The sequence below is a fragment of the Streptopelia decaocto genome (genome assembly GCF_964273445.1).
Source record: "Streptopelia decaocto genome assembly, chromosome: 2".
NCBI lineage: Eukaryota > Metazoa > Chordata > Aves > Columbiformes > Columbidae > Streptopelia > Streptopelia decaocto.
This window is the reverse complement of record NC_138655.1, coordinates 112,452,636-112,480,261: the sequence shown is the minus strand read 5'-3', so window position 1 is coordinate 112,480,261 and position 27,626 is coordinate 112,452,636. Positions and strand designations below refer to the sequence as shown.

Sequence of the window (27,626 nt, the reverse complement as noted above, 5' to 3'; positions counted from 1 at the left end):
GCTTGTAGCTGTGGCGAACTGCATTTGTGACATTACTGGTCCTAGGCACTGGAAAAGCACAAACTCAGTTTAAGATGATCTGGCACGTCATTCATTGAATGCTTTCGGGGTGGCTACACTACTCTTTTTAAGTGGCCTCAGCTGTTACAGTAGTGTGTGCTAAGACACAGGTATGTTTGCCTTCTCTTCAGACTCCCATAAACCCATCAAGCATCATTCCTCCCTTAGCTTCACCTGAAACAAGACAATGCAGAAACAAAGGGATGTTCACTCAGAAACAGAGAAGAGACCAAGCAGGTGGTAGAAACATGACCTTTCTCCATGAGGTCAAATAGCTTTATTGTGATTAAGCACTACAATACAGTATATATCCATAAAAAAACTCTATAGTGTATATAAATTATTCCTTCCATTCAGTAATTATTTTTTGTTGTTGTTTTCATTTTTTTAATTTCCATTACAGCTTTGGTACAATGTGATTTTATTATATTTTTAAATACTTTTAGCTTCACAAACTCAACACAAAGTACAAAACTAATCCGAATCAGGGATATTACAATCTACACAGTGGTGTTCAGTGGTAGGAAAAAATCTTACCTCAATGAATTCATGTCACTAGCTAAGCTATAAAGGCATACCTAGCAGACATGACAAAAATATGCACCATTAACCAGCAAACATTTTTTTCAAAATTTATTTTATTCTTTTTTTTTTTTTACAGATTTTTCCAGCAGCAAATCACTTGAGCAGTCAGTACTTATGTCCTCAACTGATTATCCTGTTGTGTTCCTCTTCATTTGAAGGCCATGAGTTATTTGTCAAATAATGCACCGCTATCCTCGTATATCCACGCTAAGCCACAGTGTCAGTATTTGACCTGCCACCCTGCATTGTTAATGCTCGCACAGTTTGTCCTGCAGCTGGCAGAAATAACTGGAACGTTATTGGAGGGGCAGTGTGGGGCAATCAACCGTAGGTTGTTCTGTGGGGCAGGAGGTATGACATTACAGTAGACAGGCATTCCAGTGGCTGTAAGTGTTCCTTGACCTGATTGATTAGGTAGCATGATTGGTTGTTGATACGATTGTTGCGGCAATCCTTGAGAACCCTGGGTCATTGGCACCTAGATAGGAATACAGAAAGACACAGGAAAAAAATCCCAGTAATTAGTAAAAGAAATTACAGTAGGTCTTGAATCTTCCTTCTAGCTGAATTTGAGTAATCAACATGTTCTGCCAAAACATATCATTTTCTCCTGCTCAGAACTGTTCTCATCCCTGAGGATTTTCATTGCTAGAATAGGGTTAGAGAGAAATCCCTCAGCTCCTGGTTCTGGTAGGTGGCTCTGTCATGATCTAGCTGAGTATGAATTTCTGGGATAAGTGCAAACAGAAGAATCAACCCTGGCATACCTAAAAGGTCTAAACCTTTAACCTGATTATTAACCTTTAAAGCACATTTTCAGTACAGTAATTCTGAAGATGTAAGGGGAAAATTTTACCCACAAGCAATTCCCCCATTTCCATCTGGGTTGCTGCAGTGTTTTCAGGGAAGTCAAGGGAAAAGATGAATGGCTGCTCAATCAGTGCAATCTATTAATATGAATTAAGTATCACTTGGTTTCTTAACTTTTCAGAAGGACCAGCAGGAAACATAAGGACAGGCCACCTTGTAGGCTCTCCCAGGCCCTTAGCATATCTCACAGAATTCAGGTATAAAGTTGGGGAAATATGTCTGGGTAACTTACGGGCTTGGTAAAAATCAAGCCACTTCCCTCTCCCCAAAATCCACTAAACAAAAAAAAAAATCTATCTGCTACAGCTTGTTAGAGAAGACATGGTGAGATACTTGGCAGGAGTCTCCACAGATGAGTAATTTTTAACTGGATCAGGCAAAGCCTTCAGCTTCATTACAGGAAACAATATCGCACTGGCAAAAGAAATAAACAATGTTCTGGCTTTTATTCTTTTAAATTCATTTTCTTCACAGGAAGAAGTATAATTACTTCATCCTTTGTGACATTTTACCTGCACTGTAAGCTGTAATAAATAGTTCATTTAAATTATTTCCAATTCAGAATGAAATTTGGGAGTACTAAGAACAGGAAGCAAATAAACCAATTTGACTTAGAAGTGTATTTATCAGGAGGCCTCCTGCCACACACCATCCTAATGAAGTAATAAAAGACCATTCTGTGACAGGAAAACTTAATTCAGCTAAGCACTCCCCAAGAAAATCAGTCTTTCTCTACAGCTTCCAAGTACCTGATAAGACGACATGGCTGGATACTGCACCATCATGCCTTGCACCTGATTTCCCTGTTGATTATTCATCAGGTTCTGGCTTTGGGGTGGCTGCTGCATTCCCATGAGACCCTGGAACCCCTGCTGCTGGTTTGGCAGGACAGGCTGGTAACCTGGAAGAAGAAAGCCATCTTCAAGTAACCTGTCAATCGCAGGGGCTAAATTAAACTTGTTCTATGGAAGAGCAAATGATCCCATCATTTCTCACTGCATTTGTCAATAAGTTGCTCTACTTTTAGACAAGCATTACTAGAAGTAGAAATTGAAGGGGAATAAATGAATGGTGTGAGTTGAGAGCAGTCTAACGTGAGTGAACATCCTCATGCTTTTCAACCCCACAGACCACCTTCAGGGGTGCCTGGTTGCGTTGTTGGATTGTAAAGCCCCGAGCAGACACCGGGTGTTACTGGTTCCTGGCTGCTTCCCCAGAGGCAAAACTCCCAGGGCTTCAACAACACCAGGATTTGGTCTTCATAGTCTAATCTAGTAGTTTTCTTTCAGGTCATATTTCTTTTCTTACCCTCTTATCTTTCATGTAATGCAGCTCCCTAAGACAATGTAAACAGAGAAGGCTTTATTTAATCAAAGAGAACATCTATATACACACTGGCCCCTCCTTGCAAGGCTTTTTATATGATTAAAGCATATTAGATGTCATATTCCACCCTACTGGTTGCATATTTGGCAAAAGGGGAAAATAATAAATTAGTGAGTGTCTGGCCCTTCCCGTTGCTCGGTGCAAACGCTGCTGAACACACAAATGACTGCACAGGGATAAGAAGCTGGTGCTTTTGTTTCAACCTGCGATTGGCTCTGTGTTCAAAGTCAACGAAACATTGCAGGCTTTCTGCTGGGATGGCTCCTCTAGGACTGATTGAGAAATGGGCAAAGTCTGGATGATCTGGAGGGCAAAAAAGCTGCTAAAGAGGCAGAAGCGTGGATGGGAAGTGAAGTGTGAGCAGTGTGGTGCACTGCTTGGCAGCAACGTGATCCAAGCTGAGAATGAGCCTCATCAGATGGAAGTTGGCTGGCTGGGTGATGCTACTATTTAGAGATGAAGGATTCTGCAGGAAAAGTGGGAAAGGAAATGAAGATGCAGGAAGATCTTGTCCTTGAAAAAGGCAGCCAGCCAGAGTTATAATAAATATATAAATAATTTCTCCTTAAGACATTCCATGTCCTTTTGCACTTGTATTTTTTTAACATGCAGTTATGCAGTGAACTATTAACTCTGCAGTGATGTTCTCAGAATAAGCATACTTCAGGCAAAGAAGAATTATCAGAAGCAGCAACACTGTGTTATTTTTAAATGAAAAATGTGTGTCACGTCTGCTCAATTTATATTCATGAATACAGTACATGCTTCAATATACTTCACGAATTGGAAATCATCACCTAGGTATTTCTTCATTATGTAAGAAAAATAAAGTAACCAATGTCTCTGTCCATTGTCAACTGATAGCTTTCCTTCAAAATATTTTCTGATGCCAGAGAAATGCCAAGTATCTCTGATCGATTTTTTGGCATCAAAGATGCCTTTCCACAGATAGGAGATTAATGTCTCTAGTCAATTGAGCAAAACAAAAAAAAAAAGAGTTCCATGAGTGATTAATTCAGCTGGAATATAGCATCAAACATCTCCCAAATGCACCAGATTATTACACATTCAAATTTGCTCTTTTTCTATGCACAAACACAGTGTCAGTGTATTTTTCAGTCACAAAATTACCAACAGCAGAAGTGCTGTAACTGAGTTTACAGAAGGCTTATATAGCAATAATAAAATTGCAAGTCCTCTCCAGTTCCTGTATACCAGTCATGGGGGTGGGGGAAGGGGAAGAAACAAAAAATTTAGCACTACTATTCTGGTATTTGCAAGACTGGAAGTTTCAAGAGAGAGGAGCCAACTGACAGCAGAAGCAGCATCAGACAATTCATCTCATGTCACTTGCAGTTGTCAAAGTAAGTTCCAGATGTTGCAATGAATGACAGATTGATGGTGGGCAAGGAACCAAGTGACACGAAGTTGGGGAGTGCAATCAGACATCAGATCTGGGCTCAAAAAGGTGGACCCTGATGCAGTGACACAGGGTGGTGACCGCTGGTCTACCGACAGACAGACACACACCCGGGCCAGGAAGGGAGAAGCTCTTCTGTTATCTCTAGCAAATATGATTGCATTACTTTTACTTTAGTCAGACTACTGCTAGTACTCTGCTGTACATTTGAACATACGGCTGTCTCTTCACCTCAGCTTTGTGTTCCATATTCACCAAATACAACAAATTTATTGCCCAATACAGCCACAAGTACCAAACTGAAACAAAAAGTTAGGGAAATGACTAAGTATCTATCCTTATGCTTGGACATGTAGGCATCATCACATGGGGGCATGACCTCTGGCCTGAAATCCTCCTCTGTATTAACAGACAAACACCGCTTAGTACACAGCTCAGCCGCTCCACGCTTTATGTGCAGGAATACAAAAAGAGGACAAGTTAAGAGCTGAGGTCCACTAGATTTATTATTATTTTAAGGATCTTATTACTCTTCAAGGACTTTAGCAATTTCTTCTGCCCATAGGGCATGTGCACTCCTCACACCCGTGTCCCCACTACAGAGTCCTGCTCACACCCTTGGGTGTTTGGAGAAGACCAGACTTTGCTGCTTCCTCTGTGAGCCCTTTACAATGCTCTGTGCACACAGAGGGGCCTCAATACAAACAGAAAAAAATACTTCACATTCACTCTAACACAGTCCCAGTGTGGTTAGGAGGGAGCAAAGAGGTATTGATGTAAGAATCTCATCCCGTCTCCCGAGTGTTTTTTGCCGTTAAGAGAAATTAAGTCACATCATCGACCCTTCACTTGTGGGTGGAAATGAGGATGTTTAAGAAGGTTACTGGCCTGCTCGTATCCTTGCAAAGATGCTGGCTGTCATCTCTTCCTCACTTAATATTCTTGGACTTCTTTTTAATTATTATTAGTACCCTTTGGAATGCAAAGTTATGGATGTCAGACCTTGCTGCAGAACCCCAGTAGAGCAGGTGGTCAAAATCCAGCTTCACCTCTGAAGCTCTGCAACCTGAGTGAAGCCACTTCCCTTTACCTGAGAGCTATGTCTGATCCTTTACTATGTTGACTGCATGAAGAAAGATATAAGTTCACCCATTCCTTCGAACATAAAAACCCGACAAGGTACAAAAATGTACTACAATAGTGCAGAGAGGGTATAGACTATGAAAAGGTGAATTAATTTATTTATCTACAACAAGCTACGTAACCAAGAGGAAAATGCTGTGAAAAAAACAAAGAAGCCCAAGCCTGTTCTGCTAGATGCCTTCTCTCCAGCACAAAAGCAAGAGGAAGAAATGTGCACTCCACATGGCAATCCATTTGAACAAGAGGTTGTTAATATGAGAAATCAGCTGCTCTGAATTTTCTATCTCCACAGCCCAAACTTTGCAACTCTGACTCTGCATACCATGGAGTATTTGAGATGGGTCCTTTGGTGTTTACTGCGTGTTGATGTCTTCACATGTTTTGTACTGGCCAGAAAAAGAACGGAGATGGGAGAAGTGAGGCTCTGCATAACTGATAGTCTTAATATATCAGCCTTTCAGCAACATTCATGAAACTATATCATTCCAGCAAACCTTTTTCTTTTTTTTCCCCATGAGGGCACAGACTATCAGAGATGGTTATTCTCCCAAAACTATTTATTTTGTACACACACATCAGTTATCAACCCTTGAACTCAGCTCTGCCATGCTTTTGACATGCTATTTTTTTTTCAGTGAAATTAAAATAATCCAGTGTTCTCAAAAGGCTTGGGAATTGACTGCAGTGCACAAAAAGCCATGCATTGCTGGGCAGAGATGGATGTTTTGGAGCTAAACAGGTGTCAGGAAACGAGTGAGAACAGGAATGCTTTCCGCAACCATAGTCTCCTCCATACTTGCTCTTTTGCTCATTAGCTTTCATACTACATAAAGTGTAATCCTTAAAAGCCTCTTTACTGTCCCCTGAGAACATACATACGTGGGTTATTTTCTAATGGCAGCACACATCAGATGAACCATCCTATTACTGCGAGCTCCAGGGCCTCTTTACTGCAATTATATCATCCTGCTCTATGTTATCTCTGCTACAAAGGAGGATTTTTTAAATCAGGGCAAACATGAGAGACATTGTTAAACAACCAGAGGAACAAATCGTGCGCAGAATTTCAACGAATGCCTCAGAGGAAAAATGAGCCTTGGATTGCAGTTGAAATGGAAGAGGCCGTCATACCATCAAGGTAATTCTCTGAACCTTTATAGCCTGCATCACCATGCTGACAGTGAGCTAACTTAAACATCCCAGGGGGAGAAAGACTGCATGAAAGACCCACAAATGTTTTAATTTCTTGATGAGGCGACAGATCTCAAAAGATAAAACGCAGTGGTCTTACATCTCTGCCAGTAACATCACCCGGAGCTGTAATTAAAGAATATTTGGTGCTTTACTGGCCTCAGCATACATCCTTCATGAACAGCACATCCATGTTTGGAGGCACTGTTTCATTGCTCATTTTAGATTAGAAGCATATATTAGCAAGATAGCTTTGTAATGTGTGTATCAGCACCTTGGGTAAAAAGTAATGAGCACTTTGCCTGACAAGCGTGGCAGTCTGGCATGAGTCCCTGAGCTGAAAATCTTAATGCACTCTTATTGTATTCTCACCACTTGAACAGTGTCGTTGCATTTAAGCCCATCCAATAAAAATGCATAAATTCACAGTGGTTTTGATGTGAAGTGATTGGAGAGCCCATCTGCTCCCTTCCCGCTTCACTCACAGTAGTGCTGGGAGAAGCTGAGCTGTCACCACCAGCAAACCCAAAACGCAGGAACCTTGGCAACACACTGCGGTGGCTCAGGCAAGCAAAGCCCAAAAGAAATTCAAATGGGAAACCTCAGCAGGGCTAACTGGGCTGGGTGCACAGATCTGGTGCCCTATGGCCCCAGTACAGACCAACTCAGCCTCTGCTGCCACCAGAAGCACCGGGGAAAAGACTGAATTTGAGCTCCCAGGAAAAAGTCAAGGGGAGCAAGCATCACCTCTGGGTGCGGACACCAGGGAATACACTGTGGTGTGCTGGAAACAGCGTAATAGCAGATTCTGCACACAGTCCCGAGTGCTGTGCTCGCTGCAGGGGCTCACATTTGCAGAAGACTCCCCGAAACCAATCAGGGCTGAGAAGAGAGCTACAAAAATGATCTGAGGTCAGAAAGTGCACCTCATCCTGGGAGACCTAATGAGCTGAACTCCGTTCAATTTATTCAAAAGATGAAGAGGTATCTGCTGATAGATAGTTCTTGAACAGAATAGAAAACAGTATAATAAAACTATGTGGTTGGAGGCTAAACCTAGAACTGTTCAGATTAGAAATAAAATTCAAGGTTTCAACTGACTCTATAATTAGCAAGGGGGCAATCTACCCAGAGAGGAAGCACATTTGCTATCACCCAAAACCTTTTAAATGAGGATGGACAGCTTGCTAGAAGATATTCATCAGTTCAATAAGACGTTCTGGGAATAAAGATAAGATTAGACTGTGCTCTGTGTCCGGTATTATTCAGAACATTAAATCACATGTTCAGACTTGAAATACTTATGAAAATGTCACCCAGTTATCTCTTAACACATTTGCTGTCTTCCAAGGAAAAATACTAATCTTATGTGATACAGGAAGCTTTTTCCAGTCTTTCCTCCCTTTGACCACATACTGACAATGCCACCCAGTTCGTTCCACAAGCAAAGAGTTCACCTGTGTACGGTGGATATACTATAGGCTATTTCTGGCCTATTTTAGCTTACTTTGCCCTGGCTGGAGTAGTGCTCAATAGGTTTTCTAGGCTGAAAATTATGATCAGTATCTATTCCCATAGTTTTGCTAGACTATGTTTTCCTTTACTTTTAAAAATAATTTATGGGTGAAGTATTAAAGTGGTTGGACGAAGCTTTTACTCTATAATCATAGAAACTTACAATGCCCACGATAAGTTAGTTACTAATCAGAAAAGAAAACAACGTTCTTGTAGAACTGCAGTTCAGCCATGCACACATCGGTAAGTTGGGTAAAATTTTTGGCAACTCATTTGCCAAAAGCTCTGAACTGATCCATCTCAAAGTACTTGCAAAACTGGAAGGAAGAAAAAAAACTGCAGCAAGCAGTTTGGCAAGATCTAACAGTGTGTCTTGACACAAAGAACCTTTTGATGTTATCTGTAAAATACGAGGAAAGGAAGCCAGGTTGGGGAACCTTGCATTTAGGACAGTTGGCCAAGCTGTGGCAGGCACATACTGAAATCCCCCCCAGCACAACTAAGAGCAGGAATTGGAGGCAAAGGGTTTCTAGCAGCCAGAACAAAGCCCTCCCTGCTACAGGGGTCCATGAGTCCCTCCTGCCAACGCTCCTCACCTCGCGTGAGATACTCAAGTACCGGATTGCAACCAGATGTTTCACCTCCTACATGAACATCATTATCACCAGCGACAAAATCTCCAAATATACTGCTCACTCTAGAGGAGCACTGCCCCAAAGTGTTGTGTTCAGACTTGGCTTCTCACGTCCATGTGTTACATGTTACATTTGGGTGGCTGCTGAGGAATGTTTTTTTTCTCATTATGTAGTTGGTCATTATGTGGCCAGTTTCACCACAAACAATGGACTAAAAGTCTCATGGAAAACATAAAATTAAGATACAAATTTAAGCTGATTTTTACTTTAGCCTCACCCCGAAGTGTCTGCAGTTTGAAAGGCTCCCACAGAAGACACACTAATGAATGTTTCCCCACTGGTGTGTCATTTTCTGTGTGAGTTTGAAGATTTAAACTGCATCTCGTGCAGCTGGAATCCAAACCGCTTTTTAAAAATTTTGTACTTTAAGCTTGGATCTAAAATCCATGGCAGGCTGCAAACCAAATCTGCTGCAGTTGATCCATCCACTCCTATGTGTCCTACTGTGACACATAAAAATGTCTTGATCTAGTGAGATATTCGTGCTTTGTGTTTCACTTGAAAACATCACAGAAAGTTTATGAGTGTGAACTGGATACTGTATGACCTAGAAGGGCAAATACACAATAGCTTGATGCTAAAAATCCATCTCTTTCCCCTCAAAATGTAAGACCATGCAATTATTTTTCTTAGTTTTCACACACATACAAGGGAAAAAAACAAGAATACCTATGTCTGAAATAAAGAAGTCTTAAGAAGCAACAGATAACGTGGAGGTCTGACGTGGCTTGTAACACACATAAAACAGCACATGTGCCAAAAAATACAACAGCACACAGACCCCTTTCCCCATGGCACTCCACAGGCTCCACAGACCCTCAGAAACATGGGAAGCCTTTTAATGTAAGTTACTTACAGTCTGGCTTCTTTCATTTCATGTAAAAGCACATCCCACTCCAGCAGCACTGCTTGCAGGGGAAAGCATGGGGTATTATGCTAGTTTTGTTTTCAAAATCTAAAACTAATGACATCGATTCTTTCAAGTTGTGCAGGGATCAAAACAATTTTTAGCTAAGGGCACTCCAGCTAAATTCACTGAAAACACATAACACAGTAAATATATTCCTAAATTGATTACAATGATAGTGACTTGAATAATTCTCTGCAAAACTGGGGTTATAAAACTGTAGGATTTTGAACTTAGAGGCTTGACACATAATTGCTGCCAGAATCGTAGCTCCCTGGCCCCTAAATTGGCTGTGGCTTTGCTAAGAGCACATTCATGCTTCCTGAACCTTGTCACAGATCAGCAGCCACATTTGTTGGCAGACTCACAGAGAGCTACATTCAGCTGCATTAAGGAACACAGCAAGATGTATATGCATCAGAGATATGAGCCAGTAAGATTATCACAAGGGAACGAAGAAAAATCCTGGTTGGAAGACAGCTTGTCTGTCTTCTCTACCCTTCTTTCTCTCTCTGGTTTACAGAGTTACAAATCCCAGAAAATCAATAGTGCAAAAGTATCTTCATCCAGCTTCATAAGAGGAAAAAATAAAAAATTTGCAAGATTGCTGCAATTTTTCATTATTTCAGAGCAATCTATTTGATGGATTTAGTAAAAACTCCTGATGAAAATAACCTGACACACAAGAGATTTTTTTAATGGATAACAGCTCTGAAACCCCCCATCTGGCTAGTTCTATCCAACTGCTGGAGCAGGATCTATCTTATCTAGCTGAACTGCCCCTCATTGTCCTCTTCATTTATTCTTCCTCAAAAAGCTATATGAAATCCCGGTTTTACTTGTTTTGCAACCCCAGGGGCTGGAAGAAACCCAAAGCGCAGAGCATCTGAAGCATGGAGGGCACTTCTTGGCTGCTAACAAATTGAGAAAAAAAAATAGGGGAATAAAACAACTCCCCTAGCAACGCAAACTCTCCCAATTCAAAAGATGTGCCAGATCAGGGCCTTGCTAATCTATTTTCGTAACTCTGCTTGCCCTATATCAACCAGAATAAGGTACATCTTTGCAAAAGCTAAGAGGGAGTGTTTGGTGCACAGCCTTTTCCTCAAAAATAGTCACTGCATAAAACAAATGGCCTCACCTGGATGGCAGAAAGGATCCTGTTGTGGCTGTTTAGATTATGCCAATGAGAAATGATGAAAGTAATGCTGCATATCACATGTGAGATTTAGAGCTTCTCACATGTCAAAGAAATATCCATTACATTTTCTTTTACCCTTTTTCTATGATGCCAAGTGCCAACTGCTAGAAACAAGGAATAGCATTATCTTTTAAAAAACATTTATATGCGTGTTCGCTGTCCCATGGAGAGCGGGTGGGAGAATGTTTTCACAAAGAGCACTGAACTGTTATTTAGAGCATTATACTTCATCATCCAACCAATACCTTTAGGGCAAACGTGCAAAATCATGGATACAATGAATTTATGAATCATTTAAAGATGCATGCCCATCCCTCAGTTACTTTTCCATACTTTAAAAGAGTTGTTTTAAAACTTGGTGACCTCACTAGCAAGTAAAAAGGCCCAGACAAATAAGAAGTATGATTAAATATTTTCATTAAATACCTAATGAAATCACATACTGTAACACCTTCTGAGACTAAAATTTTAATTAAGGCAGGCTGGCATTTTGGCTTTTTTTCGCCCCCTCTGTTCCAGGGGAACAGCAGGTAAGGTCAAACAAAAAGCTTATGTGATAAAATTGCGTGAGAGTGCTCCTGGGAGACCTGGCATTATTAACAGGAACATGAAGAAGGGCACAGTTGAACAGTTCAAAGATAAACGATTGCATTCAGTTTACTTTTCGCTATCAACTGGAGAACCTGAGAGAGCTGTTATTTGACAAGAAATGTATATAAACAGGCATTAAAAAGAGCTTCGATCGATACGAATATAGGAGATTCAAGGCTCAGGAAATGTTTTTCTTTGGTTTGAAATCTGGACTTATTATTTTACTCCTCTACACAAAAGATTTCCAAATTATAGGAACAGCTTCAAGAACAACTTGCTACTAGTAAGCAGCCTGATGCTGAAAATAAACCTGTTCTTGCTGAGAACCCAAAACCATGTTATTATACGCCACTTTAATCACTTATTTTAGCCTCTTTTCAATGCACTTTTATGTTTTGAGACCATTTAGCACTGTTCCTGTTCTTCAAAAACTATGACAAAAATTATTTGCTCTTCTCCTTGAAGATAAATCTGAAGATAAATGGAGGGGCACCCCTTACAGACACGGTATGTAACTCAAAGCTTCTGTAAGATTCAGAAAGGAAAATTCTGTTTTTAAGACAAAATCCTTTTATCTCACTTCAGTAAAAATATAGGGAGAACAGCCAGCTGCAAGCCAAAATAATTGCAACAGAATAATGCAGGGCTCCATTACAGCAGCATAATTCCAGTAAAGCAGCTGATCCAGGATCTTGGCACTTAACCAGACTCTGGAGCCTGACTTAAATGCATTAACCCAGACAAAGCATGTGCAGCTGTTTTGGTAATCTGAGGCTTCTGAATCTTATTGGAGATGAAAAAAAAAAAAAAAAAGAGGAAAAAAAAGAAGTCACTAAGCTAGCAAATGACACAGGTGATCTATAGAGAGGAAGAAAGTATTTTACGCTTTTGAACTAAATTAATTCATGGAGCCATGTGAACAAGCTTGACAGCTTTGGGGAGATGGGCTTTGGAAAGCATTTCCCTCTGGGCAGCACGATGAGACAGGGTTTACACTGAAGCAGTGTAGCTGCCCAAAGCCAGCTGAGGTCACTGCGGGACCTGGAAAACATTATTCTGAGAGGAGTGAAGTCTTCTCATGCCCATGGAGCTAAGCCACTGAAGGCAAGCATTGCATGCGGGTATGCAGTTCTGGTGGCATCAGGGAGGTCCCAAATAGCACTAGGAAAAAGCCCAGTATAATCCTTCTGCTCTTGGACCCTGCCCACCAATCCTACTGACGTTAACAAGAGTTAATGCAGATCCATGGGCAGGCCAATAGGTCACTCTGGAGAATTATGGGGTTGCTCTTAAGCGCTTTACTGCTTAAAGACAGATGCAAATCTAGTCATAGCCCTTACTAAGGCCATAGACTCTTATACTGCTGTAGTCTGCTACAATTCCTCTTCATGGGATTTTTTGATAGCTAATACACAACTGAAACACCAAAGTAAAAACTCATTAATGTTGACCGTGACACTCATTAGTGTCGGCATGCTGTAGGTGTTGTCTCACATCGAAAAGTGGCATCTAGAAAGATGCCCTTACCAGCAAAATATTATAGAAGGTCTTAATCTGGAATGACTACACAACCATGTGCAGGATTTGGCTGAATTCAGAGACAAAGTATCCATACAGTCTTGCAGACAATCTGAATTTTCTTTAAAGCTAAGATTTACAATGAACTGTGAAGAAATAAAGCATACAAAGAAGAGCGGCTGGAAAGTTGCCTGGCAGAAAAGGATCTGGAGGTGTTGATTGCCAGCTGGCTGAACATGAGCCAGCAGTGTGCCCAGGTGGCTAAAAAGGCCAACAGCATCCTGGCTTGTATCAGGAGTAGTGTGGCCAGCAGGGCTAGAGAAGTGATTGTGCCACTGTACTCAGCACTGGTGAGGCCCCACCTTGAATACCGTGTTCAGTTTTGGGCCCCTCATTAGAAGAAGGACATTGAGGTATTAGAGAGTTCAGAGAAGGGTGATGAAGCTGGTGAGGGGTCTGGAGCAAAAGCCTGATGAGGAGCAGCTAAGGCAACTGGGGCTGTTTAGCCTGGAGAAAAGGAGGCTGAGGGGAGACCTTATCACTGTCTAGAACTACCTGAAAAGAGGTTGTAGCATGGAGGGTGTTGGTCTCTTCTCCCAAGTAGCAAGTGATAAGGCAGGAAAAAATGGCCTCGAGTTGTGCCAGGGGAGGTTCAGATTGGATGTTGGGAAAAAAATCTTCACAGAAAGGGTTGTCAGGCATTGGAACAGGCTGCCCAGGGAAGTGGTGGAGTCGCCATCCCTGGTGTTTAAAAGGCATTTAGACGAGGTTGTTATGGAGATGGTTTAGTGCTAGAGTTAGGTTAGGTTATGGTTGGACTCAATGATCCTGAGGGTCTCTTCCAACCAAAATGATTTGATGATTAACTGTTTTATTAATATTGTTTTCAGAAAAAAATAACAAAAACAAAACTATGACTTTAGCTGAAGACTGCAAGAACAAACTGCTCTTACCTTGCTACCCAGAAAACCGTACTTGCAGAATTGCAAAATTTAACCTTTGTTACAAATGTATTCTTTGTCTCATGGGACTGTTTTTCATGCAAAAATGGTAACTTCTTGTAGTTCAGGGCAGGAATATCAATATTGAAGCTGGTACAGACTTACACTTGGTGTAAACTCAAACCCTTATTAAAAAAAAAAAAAAAAAATTGGCATTAACTCTTCGTATGCATACACATGCACAAACCCGTATCCATATCAGTGGAAACAAATATCAGCTAAAATGGAGAGCTAAAAAGTTAAATAGTGGCCCGTTCATTGCAACCACTGTGCTCTAACCATGTGCAGGACAAGTAACAGCTCCAGATTGCGTGATGCAGTGGTCCAACACAAGGAGGCCCAGGAGAGTTTGTAAGAATAATGAAACAGTCAAGTAACACCAACCCAAGATAGTCCACTAGAGAGATTTTTCTTTCTCTGATTGCATCCGAATGATGTCTTCACCGGAGTCAGGTGGCAATACGATCACTTTCCCCACTGAGCATAATGAGCCTGGCCTTTCCAAGGGCACCAGACTGAAATTACAGCTGTTACTTCCAGCCAAAAGTACCTGCAGTCATGAGTGGCAGCACTCAAGATATAGGAAGATAATAATAAGTGTCTAAGTTACCGATCATCAGCTGTGCTACATGAATTGACTGCACACAACTGCTCTGTGCTGAATGCAAAGCAAAGCAGGAGATGGATGCAGCCTTTGCGTATAGAGCAGGTTGGAAGCACATATGGTCAGTGTAGCTCATTACACAAACAGAACGCTGTGCAATATTTCCTATATATACACACACGTTTCTGTGTCTGCATTCTGTTATATAAAACTGTTCCTGACCATAGCATAACAATCATTTGCAATATTCATTGGTTTTTTTTAGTCAATCCATAAGAACTGTGTGCAACAGGACAGACAGTCACACAAGTGAAATTAAGTGTGATTCTAAAAAAGAACAAATACAAAACCAGCACGATCAGATCTTCCACACAAGCTGTGACCCCACAGATTCACTGAATTTCAGCAGGTTCATCTCCATATTACACTAGTTTGATTTTCTGGTTTGCCCCTAAATAAATAACAGAAGTTCTGAGCAAACACACTGTTGATCCGTCATGCATTTATCTATAACTTAGCTCCTGGTATTGCTGAAATATCCAAGCACAAGCCCAGGGTGAACCTCCATCACACCAGCTACCATGCAAACTTCAAGGAATACCTGTGGTCCCTGCACTGAAGCTAGCATATTCTTGACAAAGACCAGACAGCTGGAGACAGAAGAATAAGCACCCAGCATAAATAACCTTCCCAGAGAAAACCAGCAGAATTGCACAAAACTTTTCTTGAAAATACACCAAAATCTCTGTGCACTGCCTCAGAGAGCAGTAGTACTTAGAGCCCCATGCCATGCAGGGAGTGCTCTGGCAGGTTGCTGCTCACCAGCATGGTCAGGAGATGATGGTCCACATGCGCTCGCTGCTTCTGCTGCACTCTTTGCTTCCACGCAGCTTCAGGTACAGGCTCCTGCCCACATCCTATGTACTGGAGGAAGACTCTGGTGTGCTGGTGATGCATGGCTCACCAAACTGTGCTGCATTTTACTGAGGGCAGAATAGGGTAAATTTCTGCTGGCAGCCTAAATTCTTACTAATGATCTATGATTTTCATCCTCGCAAGCTGGGCTTTGTTTTGTGGCTCAGCCTCAAGCAGAGTTTTCATAAACGCAACACCAACTGTAAATACCATCTGCAGCAAAGGCGGCACTCTTCCTCCCCACTGCTTCTGCATACATCTATAGGTTAACATATCAAATCACTGAGGAAAAGGACTTGTGCTTGTTTATTTACCTATAACATAAGGCCACAGCAAGTTATGGGCTACATCACCCAGATAGATGCAAACATACGCAAGGATGATACTGAAGCCAACAGGACTTTGATGGAACATATGTCTGCCCATATGGGTCCAACTGCAAAAATCTCATATTTTCCAAGTGCACCCATGCAGAACGTGATTCAAAGACTACTGGGGTTAGCAATCAACTTTAACCAGCTTTACACCGTATTAGGAGCACTCACCTGCAACACAGTGATTACTCTGGCCCCTATACAGCAGAGACCTTAAGAATTTGCTTAACTTTTAAGCATATGAGCCAATTTCTTGATTTCAGGGCAATGATTTACAGGCTTGAGTACACTCCTGGACTGAGGCCAGGGAACTCAGGCCCCTGAAGGAAGTGATCTCTAATAGGAGAGATACTAATACATTTATTCACATTTATTCTTAGGATCCTTTAAAAGGCTTCTGCAAAAACTTGACCAGTAAGGTAGCAATCAACCTAAGGAAAAAGAGGCTCCGTTCCAGTAAAATTCAGTTCTACAATATATGAAATCAAATAATTTCTCAACTCTCCTTTTGCCCAGCCACTGCTTAATCCACAAGATGGAAAGTGAGGCAAGATGGGACTGAGTCTGCACTCAAACACGGCCCAGTGCACATATATGAACATATATGCACGTGACATTAGACTAAGCATAGGCTATGCACCATGAAATACTGGCAAATAATAAACCAAATGGCAACCAGGAATGAGTCTGAACTATTTACTTCCACGGCACAGGCAGAATGCTCCCAGTCATGTTTATCTTGCAAATAAACCCTTCTTGTTTACTAGTAGACCCTAATTTACTTCTCTTATCTTTCTTAAATAAAAAGAGCTCTTAAGAAAACTGGGTTAGGCCTTTTCTGCTACTATAGCAATTGTTATCATTAAGACCCTTTGCTGCCATTGCACCTTGAAGTACAAGGCAAAAGTACCTACATGTGCTTTGTATCAACCAGTTCTATACATTCACTCCATCCTGTATCACTGCAGAAATGCAAACACCGATTTCAGTTCTGCCATAGGTACAAAAGCAATACATCAGATTACTGCACTAAAACTGGGCTGTATATTCCAGCTAAACCTTTTTCTTGGAAGGAGGTGAACAGCAAAATCTACAGAGGTAGTCACTACAGTGCGCTACAGAAGCCTGGTTAGCTTCACCTGTCGCCAAATCTTACAAAGGAGTGAGTAAAAGCCAAAATTGCCTGAAAAAGTAAAACATTCCCATCTGACATTCCAAATAAAACACTAATAATCTATAACACTTCAAAAATTTCGTTTGATCTACATTTAAAAAATATTTTAAATGAAATTAAATGGTTTTATTGCCCATAGGCAACTTAAAGCCTTTGCTTCATCTTTTGGTTTAAGAGTGGGGGGGGAAATAATCTCATTTCAAAGGAATTTGAGAATTTTTCTGTTTGAATTGGCCAAGCAATCTGCAAAATAACTCACTCATACAGTTTTACAATCTCTTTTGATAAACCATGCAGCTAAATCTGCAAAGCACACATCTCCATATCACAGGCAAATGTATTTTCAGCTCTTGCATTGGGTGGGCAGCATAATGTGAATGACATTAAAAAGAAAAAAAAGAAAAAAGAAAAAAGAAAAAAGAAAAAAGAAAAAAGAAAAAAGAAAAAAGAAAAAAGAAAAAAGAAAAAAGAAAAAAGAAAAAAGAAAAAAGAAAAAAGAAAAAAGAAAAAAGAAAAAAGAAAAAAGAAAAAAGGGGAATGCACAGTGTATATAAACTTTCACTTTTGCCTCTTCCACAAAGGGTTTAGGGGCACTTCTGAAAACAAGAGTATTGACACCTGGAGACACAAGTTCCTTGTTTATTCACAGAAAGAAATGAATAGATTTGACACTACCAGCAGCAAGTGGCAAGCTCTTCTGTACAGCTGCCCCAAGAAATCTGGGTCCAAAGAGAGCGGGAGAAAAGGAAAAGGCAGAAAGAGGATGGAGGTGGCTTCAGAAGAGACTGCTCAGTATCTACATTGATTTCCAAGTCTCTCTGCCAAGTTGGCCAACAGGCTGACAGCAGTTCTTGGGACACAGGCAGACATCACCCCGCCAGACCTAGTCTCACTCGCACTAGCAGCAGCTTTGCTGTGGACTCAAGCAAGCGTGGAATTAGGTCTATTGGTCAACAGATGTCAAAATGGTCAGCCAGAGAAGGGTTTAATTCAGCTACATGGGAATAAACCACTCTTCACCCTTGCTCATCCCCAGCTTTCACTGCAGAGCACATTTGCTGGAAAACTCCCGCTGTAGCTGGTCCAGAGTTATTAGGCAGAAAGGTATTTTGGTTAACTCAACCAGTGCAACAGCCTGAAAAGGCTGGTATGCCAAGAAAAAGCGTTTTATGCAGACTTGTTCTGCAAAACCCATCAGTCCTGATCCCCTTATCTCCTCTCAGGGAATCTGCAACCATAAATGACACAAAATTTACTTTCATTAGCAAAAAATGAAGCATAGCACTAATTTAAATGTAGGAAAGCCTCCTGAATATTTGTGCTTTGCCTGCTGTGGGTCTCTCCAGGGCAATGTCTGCTCTCAGAAATCACTGGGGCAGAGCTGCTACGGAGCATTTGTTCCCACACAGCACACCATTACTAGTTTGCAACCCCAGCAAAGCTGAGTTTACAATCCTCACAGCCAAAGGTATTTGAGAAGTCTGAAGTCATGAGCAATGCTAGCTAAGCATACAGAGCTATGGAAAATGCACACTAAAGACCATAAACACATGGAGTCTTCAACTCAGTATAAGTACTGAAGATTAGCCTGGGTGTGTGGTCAAGGTAGATTTGAGAGCTAGCAGCAGAACTTTTTCCTTGCGTACATCATAAATACTGATAGCTTTTTGCTTGCCTGGGACATAGTACATCCTGAGTGCATTACTTCTCCTTTCTGTATATTAGTTTTCTCATCTGTAAAATAAGCTCCTTCATTTTTTAAATCCAGCAGTACTGACAAGTGCTGTATACTCAACTGATAAAGTGAATGGATAAACAACTGATGTCCAATACATAATATGAAGAGACCTTTGAGTGTTGCATTTGCTAAGAGTTTCACACAGAGCTTTCCAAAATTTTCAGTTGGATGAAGAACCCTACTTTGATCCTAAGAAGATTTCTTTTTCTTTTTCTTTTATTTTTCTCCTGTCAGCACCTGCAAGAGCAGGGCTGAATTCCCAGAGCCTGAAGTCTGCCAATACTGGCAGGAAGGAGAGGAAGAAAGCATGGCAAGAGTCACTTGCCAGAGCACAAGTCTTAACTACAGGTCTCCGCAAATCAGAGATTTGCCAGCAAAGCAATACGAATGGGCATTTTGAAATTAACCTGGAAGGGTCTGAAAAGCTTTGCAATACTTGATAAAAGGCAACTGCCAGCTCCCCAGGCTCAGCTGAGGTGGGACAGATGTCTCCTGTGGGAAGAGCAGGTGTCTTCGTGTTTTTTCACAGAAACACAAGTATTTTCCATCCTTAGCTCCTTTGATCCTATGAAATGATTTATGCATGTGGCCAGCAGTATATGTGCATTCCTACACAAGCAATCACTGAACTTAATGCAGCATGATCATCCAAGTCGACCTTAGGCTAAAATACTTGTTTCTTGCTTACGTGGTCTAGATGCTGTAACCAATTTCATATACTTCTTCTGGGGCTGCTCAAAGTCAAATTGCAAAGCAGCTGCCAAAAATGTCTCTCCATGTGAAATTTACAACATGCATTTCTGAAGTGGTAGCTGATGTGCCTGGCCAATTTGTCGAAAATGTCTGTGTAGCTAAAATTTTTGAAAAGAGAAAATCACAGGATCTGCAAACACATCTGCAAAATGTTCTTCAGCAACTACTGCTCATTCTGAGTGCAAACCTTGAGAATAAACACTAACTTCTGTAACTGAAAGAGGACAAATGTAAGTCAAACCTTTAGACTACTCCTTATGTCAAGAAACTCAGTATACACCTATAAAATTTCCTTACAGTAGAGGCGTTGTTCAATTTTAAACAATTAGCATAACTTCTTCAAACTCAAAAACAGATGAATACAATCTTCACATTTTAGCAAATATACCTGCTGCAAATAAATAATTTTCTAATTATAAAAACTGACTACTTTATAGACCTTGTTCTCACATTCTGGAATGAGCTATTGCATCAATTAAAAGAAAAGCACTTCTTTTCCCATCATAGGAGAAGCCATGGCAAATTGGTTCATAAATATTCACTGGTACTTTAGCAATGGCCATAAAAAGGAGACATTTTATTGACTATCCTGGAAACAGTGCACCTTAAAGCATCCCTGAGAAAGGAGAGCTGAGGAGAGGCTCTTGTTGCAAGGAGCTTCCAAGTAACAGTGAGGTCCTGAAGCAGCCACAGGTCACACTCATAAAAAGATTTATAATACCACTGTGGCAGAAGAAAAATATGATGGATGCACTTGTGTCTGTTCATACCTTACAGTGACGTTATCAGGAACGTGCCTGGTGGGGCAGCTGAGCTGGTGGATGGGAGATGTCCCACCCAACGCACCTGGGACAGGGCAGGCAGACAGCGTGAGCGCAGCTGGTCCTTGCCCAGGAGAGTGGGTCTGGATGCAGGTTTCAGGTAAGAAGGCTTGTCTGGAACTGCTTTCCAGATTTGAGGAGGTTTTTTGTTTTAAATCCGCACAATTGATTACTGTGGTGAGTATTCTGCACAGATAGCAAATAAACTCTACAAGGCAGGGAGGCTCCTGCATCTCCCCGCTGTCCTATTTGCAGAAACTCCATGGCTCTGGATGGCTGTGTAGCTGCTTGTCTACACAGCAGAGCAGGAGAGCAAATGAGCTACAAAACAAGGCTGCCCCAGCTGCATGAACTGCTTAAAAGAACGAAAATTAACAAATTCAAAACAAACTGCAAGTGTTCTTAGAGCTAAAGAAGAGAAAAGGAGGCTGAGAGGAGACCTTATTGCTGTCTACAACTACCTGAAAGGAGGTTGTAGCATGGAGGTTGTTGGTCTCTTCTCCCAAGTAGCAAGTGATAGGATGAGAGGAAACGGCCTCAAGTTGCACCAGGGGAGGTTTAGGTTGGATATTAGCAAACATTTCTTCACAGAAAGGGTTGTGAAGCATTGAAACAGGCTGCCCAGGGAAGTGGTCGAGTCACCATCCCTGAAGGTGTTTAAAAAACATTTAGATGAGGTTCTCAGGGACATGGTTTAGTGCTAGAGTTAGGTTATGGTTGGACTCAATGATCTTAAGGATCTCTTCCAACCAAAATTATTCCGAGCCTATGATTCTAATTAATAGTAAAAAATAATAACTGCTCCTATAAAACACATTCCATAAAAGTGCTGTCCTCATTACAAACCAAGGCAAAGTTGCCATTAAAAAGAAAAAAAAAAGTAAAAAATCTAGACTGCTCAAATCATTTGATGAAATAAGTTGTGATGCCTTAGAATTTACACAAATAAAAGTCCAGAATAGTATCAAGATTATAAAGCATGAAGATAACATATTGTTCTGGCAAGAGATAAAACTGCTCACAGTGACAGCAGTGATTTATTGAAGCAATTCAAACACACTTTGAAAGTATATTAGCTTCGCCTCTGCCCACAAAGGGCGCATTTTAGCAGGGTAAGCCACACCAGTGATAAATTACATACCAGCAAGAAGTGAAGGCAATTGGCAACATCAGATGCCCAAAGGCCCTGAATTACTGTGATAATGTGTTTTTCATGATAATACCTCAGATGCAACAGCATCTGAGCACCTAGAGAAACACATCAAAGCTGTACTTTCATGGGCTTTTTGGAAGATAACGTCACGATGGTGAGAGTGGATGGGACTTCCCAGCTAAAGTCGACATGCAAAGCATTTACAAATTGGCTCTGGAACAAAGTTCGGCTCACAAGGTCACAGTTTGGATGCTGCCTCTCAGATGGAACCTGGAAAATAACTGCCTCTTGCTTCCAGGTTGTAGGCACTGAAGCAAGCCACGGGCTGCAGACCTACAGGCTGCCACCCTACTGTACACCTTGCCTGCTGCATGGCTTCAACAGGGCTAATAAAGTGACCTAAGTGCTGGCATGGTACAGTTGTGCTAATATGCAGAATGGGATGGGGACTTGGCCATATCGTGGTCACTATGGCCACGCTGGCATCTTTATCAAGTTACTGGGCATGCTTGTTAACTGGTCATACCAGTTCAAACCTGCAGTAAGAGCCAGGCTCTTCCCATGACTCAGACTCGCATTGGAAAAGGAGCATAGAAAAAGCGTGATGACAAAGTCTCCTCCCACAGCAAGGCTTTACTACTGTAAAAACATTTAAAAAGTGGGTTTTTTTAAGAGACTTTGGGCTAAATTCCACCCTCTGACATTCTACCATTGACTGAGACTGATGTGACAGTCAATGTGGACTTCAGAGGGCATCCTTTGAAAATAATGTGTCCCTGGACAGTGCCACGGAGAGCCACATGGCAGACTCGTGATACCAGGGGAAGCTTAACAAATTGCATCTGGCTCCAATTATTACAGTCTTCTCACTCTGACACACTAGGAAGCACATCTTCGTGTCTTTACAGCTCCTACAGCAAGAAAAGAAGTTAATGACTCAGTCAAAGCAGCTTCATCTTGCTGTGGATCAAAAGAAGTTTATCAGAAATTACACTGCAATCGGCTCATCTCCAAAAGATAAAGCACATTTAACAAAGAGCTTGTTTCTGGTGGGCATTTTTAACTTCTATTTAATCCAAAATTCTCCCTTGGGAAGTGACAATGAATACCTATTTATTTCTATGATACCAATTACCGTATAACCTGAGGACCTCAGACATACTGCATACTTATAGAATGAGTTTGTATAAGTTCTTAGAATAAGCTGGCCATTTCTTGAGTTTATGCCAGTAACTGCCTGAGAGAATCATGTTTCTGTATTTACAGTCTCCATATGAAAAATGCTCCAGTGACACTGTAACTAAAATGGTATAAAACACCTATATACAAATTGATATTGTAAAAGTAAGGTAGGTAAACACTATTCCTACAGATGGAGACTCGGAGAAAATGCAAAAGTGGCAAAACCCAGTAGTTCTTTTTCTAGTTTCCCTAAAGCATATGGGAAAGAAGACCTCAGCATCTTTTTGAGCCTGCCCCTTTATCTATTTTTGTAGTCTAATCTAATGATTAGAAGAAAGAACATTTCTTCCTTGAATTGAAATTCTGGGTTGTACAGATATTACAGCACAGTGCAGGCTATCACTTCCATTTATTTACAGCTCTGCAGCACCATTCTTCTTTAGAAACATTTGCAGGAATTGAATTGATTGTGTGTTAAGTGTTATTCTTAATAGTTTTTTCATTGCTAGTTAATGGAAATATGGATTCAACATTATTTTAAGGTCAATGCAGCGTAAAAGAGTTAGTTTAGTACACTGTAATTATGATTTTTTTACAGCACTTAGAAGTACAAGACAGAAATAGATTTCTTGAAGCAAGGGAGAAGAATGAGAGCATTTCTGTTTCTTCAGTAACAACAATATGAATATCAAAGCCATAACAAAGAAGTCATTCCTCCCCTTTCCTTTTCTTGTCTATATGCTTCAGACTTACATTTGTTACTTAAATAAAGGAGTGTGCTTGCAGCATCCTGCAAATTCTACCTTACCAAAAGACCAGAAATATTCTGCTAAACTTTACTCCTGATCAGGAGATGGATTCTCCCCTCTCTATTGCAAAGAATACCCTTCCTCACCATCACCTGCTCATGCTTGTCATTCTGAAGCAGCAAAATAACCCTCACAGCATTCCAGTAATCAGGGCACAAGGGACAAGGGACAAGAAAGTGTTTACTTCTATTCTGTCTACCACCTCAAAAACAGAAAACAATCCCTTAATCCCCTGTAAAATGTCACTTGTATAAGTTCCAAATCTCCCTTCTTCCCAAATACCCATTTCTATGTTGCAGTCTTCGAAGTGTCTTTCAGGACAACTCCCCCAGCAGGTTAATTCTCAGTGTGGGCACAGATGCTACTTTGTCTGAAAAGCCCAATTTACTGGAAAACCGTTCTCCATCTCCATGTCCTCTGACAGTTTCCCAGGTTCTCCAGGCTGCGCAGCCAGCCCAGCAGCCTGTGAGATCCCATTACAGAATCTTGTAACACAGTGTGCGATGGACTTATGATTTCATGACTCTCTGTGCAAGAAAAAGACTAAACAGTGAGCATCAGGAAAAGGAAAGGGAAAGAAGTTGGTGTCTACTCTTACCACTTGCTCCTTGATGTCTCCCTTTCCCCATTTTCTCTATACTGCACAGAAACTTGCTGAGGCACACAGTCCTTCCCACCCCCTCTTCCTTTTAACTAGGTGATCAATCCTATCTATCCATGGCTCTACTCAAGGGTTCCAGCAACTAGGGCAACACAAACAACAAGTTAACGTGAAAACTGGAAATGTTCCATGTATGTCAGGTTCTTTAGGTCTCTCAAGAAAATAGTAGCAGGATTCCCAGGCTTAAGACAATGGTTCTGGAAAGCTGCCATAAAAGGTAAATACCATATAAAAGCTGAGAGTATTTTATCACCTGCTTTTAAAGCCTAGTAACTGTAAAGTGTCTTTTTGCAGCATTGCCTTTCAAATGAAAGGAAAATTCTGGCCTATAATAGGTTCAATTTTTCCGTTTCTGTTATGTCAATATAACAATCTTTTTAACAAGAAGACAAAAGCTTCTCCATCTTCTTGGGATCAATACTATTGCTCAAGCAAGGACAACTGGTATCTCTTTGTTAAGGCTCTATTTTCATGTACTGACAAAATACAAATACAATTCTAACTCATCAGATAATAATATGCTTTTCAGACCAAAGGCTGAAGTGGCCAGGATGGAAACCCTACACACCCTTTAGTCATGCAGCACCGTTCTCTCCCAAGCCCTGCACACAAGAAATCTGATGGTGCAGGATGGTCTGTGCAAATGCACGTGTCCCAGATGTCAGCTCACGCCAGCAGAAAGTTACGATCTGAAGTAAAGAGAAGTCCCACACCCCTCAAAGTTCCTTTCACGCCAACCCTGCTTTTCCACGGCGTGATCACAGTAGTTTCACGACCAAAGGACACTCCAGCGGGGAGTTGGAGTTAGTACTAAAGCTAGGGATGCAGGAACTGCAAGAAAAAACTTGAGAAAAAAATCTGGAGCAAACCATACATAGACTTCTGTACAGAGACAAGCAGGCCCCCAAAATGAAGGTCAAGCACTGAAAACTGTGAGAAATCTGTCATTATTGGGTACAGCTGCATTGCCCTAAGGGGTCACATTTCAGGCTCTTTAAAATAGGAACACAGATCAATGCATTTGTGTTCGTATGGCCCAAGAAAGCACCATGGTGGCATGGTTAAATAATCAGAAATCAGAAAAAGGCAATTAAAAAGTAGCTCCTACAACCTTAATTCCACCTACTTAGGCATGTATGAATGAGATGCAGTATTTAATTACATAATAATCCCAGGTACTGCAACAGAATTTGCCCTATAAATTGCTGAATTGTCCCCCAGAAGAATTTCTAGTATTCATATTTCCTATGTTGTGAAACACAGGATTTCACACAGGACTTCAAAATGGTTTTGAGCATGACAGCTCATAAAGCCTTCACCTCAGCCCTTACACAGGTCCAGACATTGCAGCACCTAGATGAATTGGTATACATTGCTAGCAGTTTTCTCCAGATGGATCCTTTGTGCGTTGTGAGAAAAATCCCATAAGAAGTAAGCTGAGTAGGTGAAGTGAATTTTGAAAGATCAAGCCTCAGTGAAATCTGCATCTGCTTTTGCTGGGACACCTCAAAAGGGCAGTTGTCTTGTTAAATGTTAAGCTCCTGCCCTGGGGAGAGTTGGTACTTGAAGCCACAAGTTTTCTTTCCTTGTTTAATCGTATGAGGAAGAACATACCTGCCTATGCATATTCTCCTTATTACTCAGAAGTCACACATTTGGGGCTTTTGTTAACTGCAAAAAATATGTTCATCTTTGGAAAGAAAGATTGACACAAAGCATAATGAAAAATAAAAGGGAAAAAAAACCTCCACACAAACTTATGTGGTCTTGGGGCCATCCCAAAGCATGGATATTGATGATGTTACAGTATCAACGGCTGGTCAATTGAGATCAGAACAGAATCCACTGTCCCTTAGGAAGCACTAGTGTTCAGTTCTGCTCATGGTCTTGCCTCAGATACAGGAAAAAAATCCTTATGCAGGAAAGCATTTTAAACACATAAGCAAGTCCTACTGAGCAAGATGGGGCTCATAACCCTGAAATGATTACCTGAACAGGAATGGATGTAATTATGCATGTCAGTGGCCCACAGCTCCACTGCAGAGTGAAAAAAGGGACAAGTCAAAGAAGACAGCTGGTTTTCACATGAAAATAGCCAAACTGGGGGAACAATTTCAGTAAGCCTTGCCTATTTCACATTTCCTTCTAACATAGAGTGACAGCTCTTAACCTCACAATTTTTTTTCCAGGAAAAAAAAAAAAAATCTTAAGTACTTTTTAAACAAAATTGAGCTGCTGGTACTAGGAAGGCCCCAACATTCATGCAAAAAAGGGCAGCTCTCAGGGCCAACACAATTCTTCCCAAGGACACCAGCAGCCCACAGGCTGCGTTTCTAGTATTACAGATACAAGGAGCTGTAGAAATTGCAGATGTTTAGAGAAATAAGGTTTTAAAAAGGACAGTTTTAGTATTTTCTTCTTAGTTCTGTCCTTCTTTGGACGTTAGAAAGAGTTAGAAAATACTTGGACAGCCACTTTTTAGCAAAGCTAAAAATCCAGCTGACACACTGAATCCTGAAAGAGAGGTTTAGTACCTTCACTGTGCAGCAACACTAAGAGAGTTTTTTAAGCAACTCATGGACATTCTTGGAAAACTAATATAAAATTATCCCTAGTTTCAAAAGCACTGGAAAGATGTGATCCATGCCCTTGACCTAAGGAACTGAACAACAATTTGGAACATTGAGGCTTTTGCTCATTTACAGCACAACCCAATTACGAAATTATACACGAACTCACCTAACTTTTGGTCTTCTGAGTTTCACTCCAACAAGCTAGTTCTTAAGATTTTTGAAGTAAATTCTTATGAATTAAGTGGGTGGTTTTCTGAGGGCTGACTCCTGTAACGCACACCCAAACATTCCCCTCTTTTCCACATGCAGGAAGCTCTGCCTTCCGTGCAAACATCTTTCTCTAACCACTAAGCTCTATGGACTTCGTACTAAACAGCGGGAATCCTTTGACTTGCAGGTATTAAAAAATAAACCTCATTCCCAGATTGCTGGAGAAGAAGATAAATGAGATGTTGCTGAATCTACTAAAGCAGAATCTGAAATCAACCACCTCCACAGCAGATCTACCAACACGCATCCCTGTTCCATCACCAGTGTAGTGTGAACGGCAAAGTCCTACCTCTCAGTGTGACAGGTCTTCCACCAACTCAATACATAGAGAAATCCAAGTAGGTCTCATTTCTGATGATCAAAATGTTCCGAGATTTTTCAATTATTACAATGTGTTGTAAAAACAGGGTTATCACTTGTTTCACCTCCAGACCTAAAGACTTTCAACACACTGTAACAATGCTGCTGCAAAACGGATGTTCAACATAAGCTTTGGGCATTCACTTTTGTGCTTAG

The 27,626-nt window shown here is 41.0% G+C and overlaps 1 protein-coding gene across 18 annotated transcripts in view; it reads right to left on the bottom strand.

Annotated features, from left to right (window-relative positions):
• Positions 1–301: 301 nt before the first annotated feature.
• ARPP21 (cAMP regulated phosphoprotein 21) overlaps positions 302–27,626 on the bottom strand; it is a 200,659-nt gene continuing 173,334 nt past the window's right edge. For all 18 annotated transcript variants that reach the window (XM_082044176.1, XM_082044185.1, XM_082044177.1 and 15 more), the window contains 2 exons: positions 2,265–2,416; positions 302–1,123 (listed from right to left, as the gene is read on the bottom strand). In XM_082044176.1, coding sequence (XP_081900302.1) covers positions 866–1,123; positions 2,265–2,416 — 410 coding nt within the window. In that variant the 3' untranslated portion in view covers positions 302–865. The remainder of the gene's footprint in view (positions 1,124–2,264; positions 2,417–27,626) is intronic.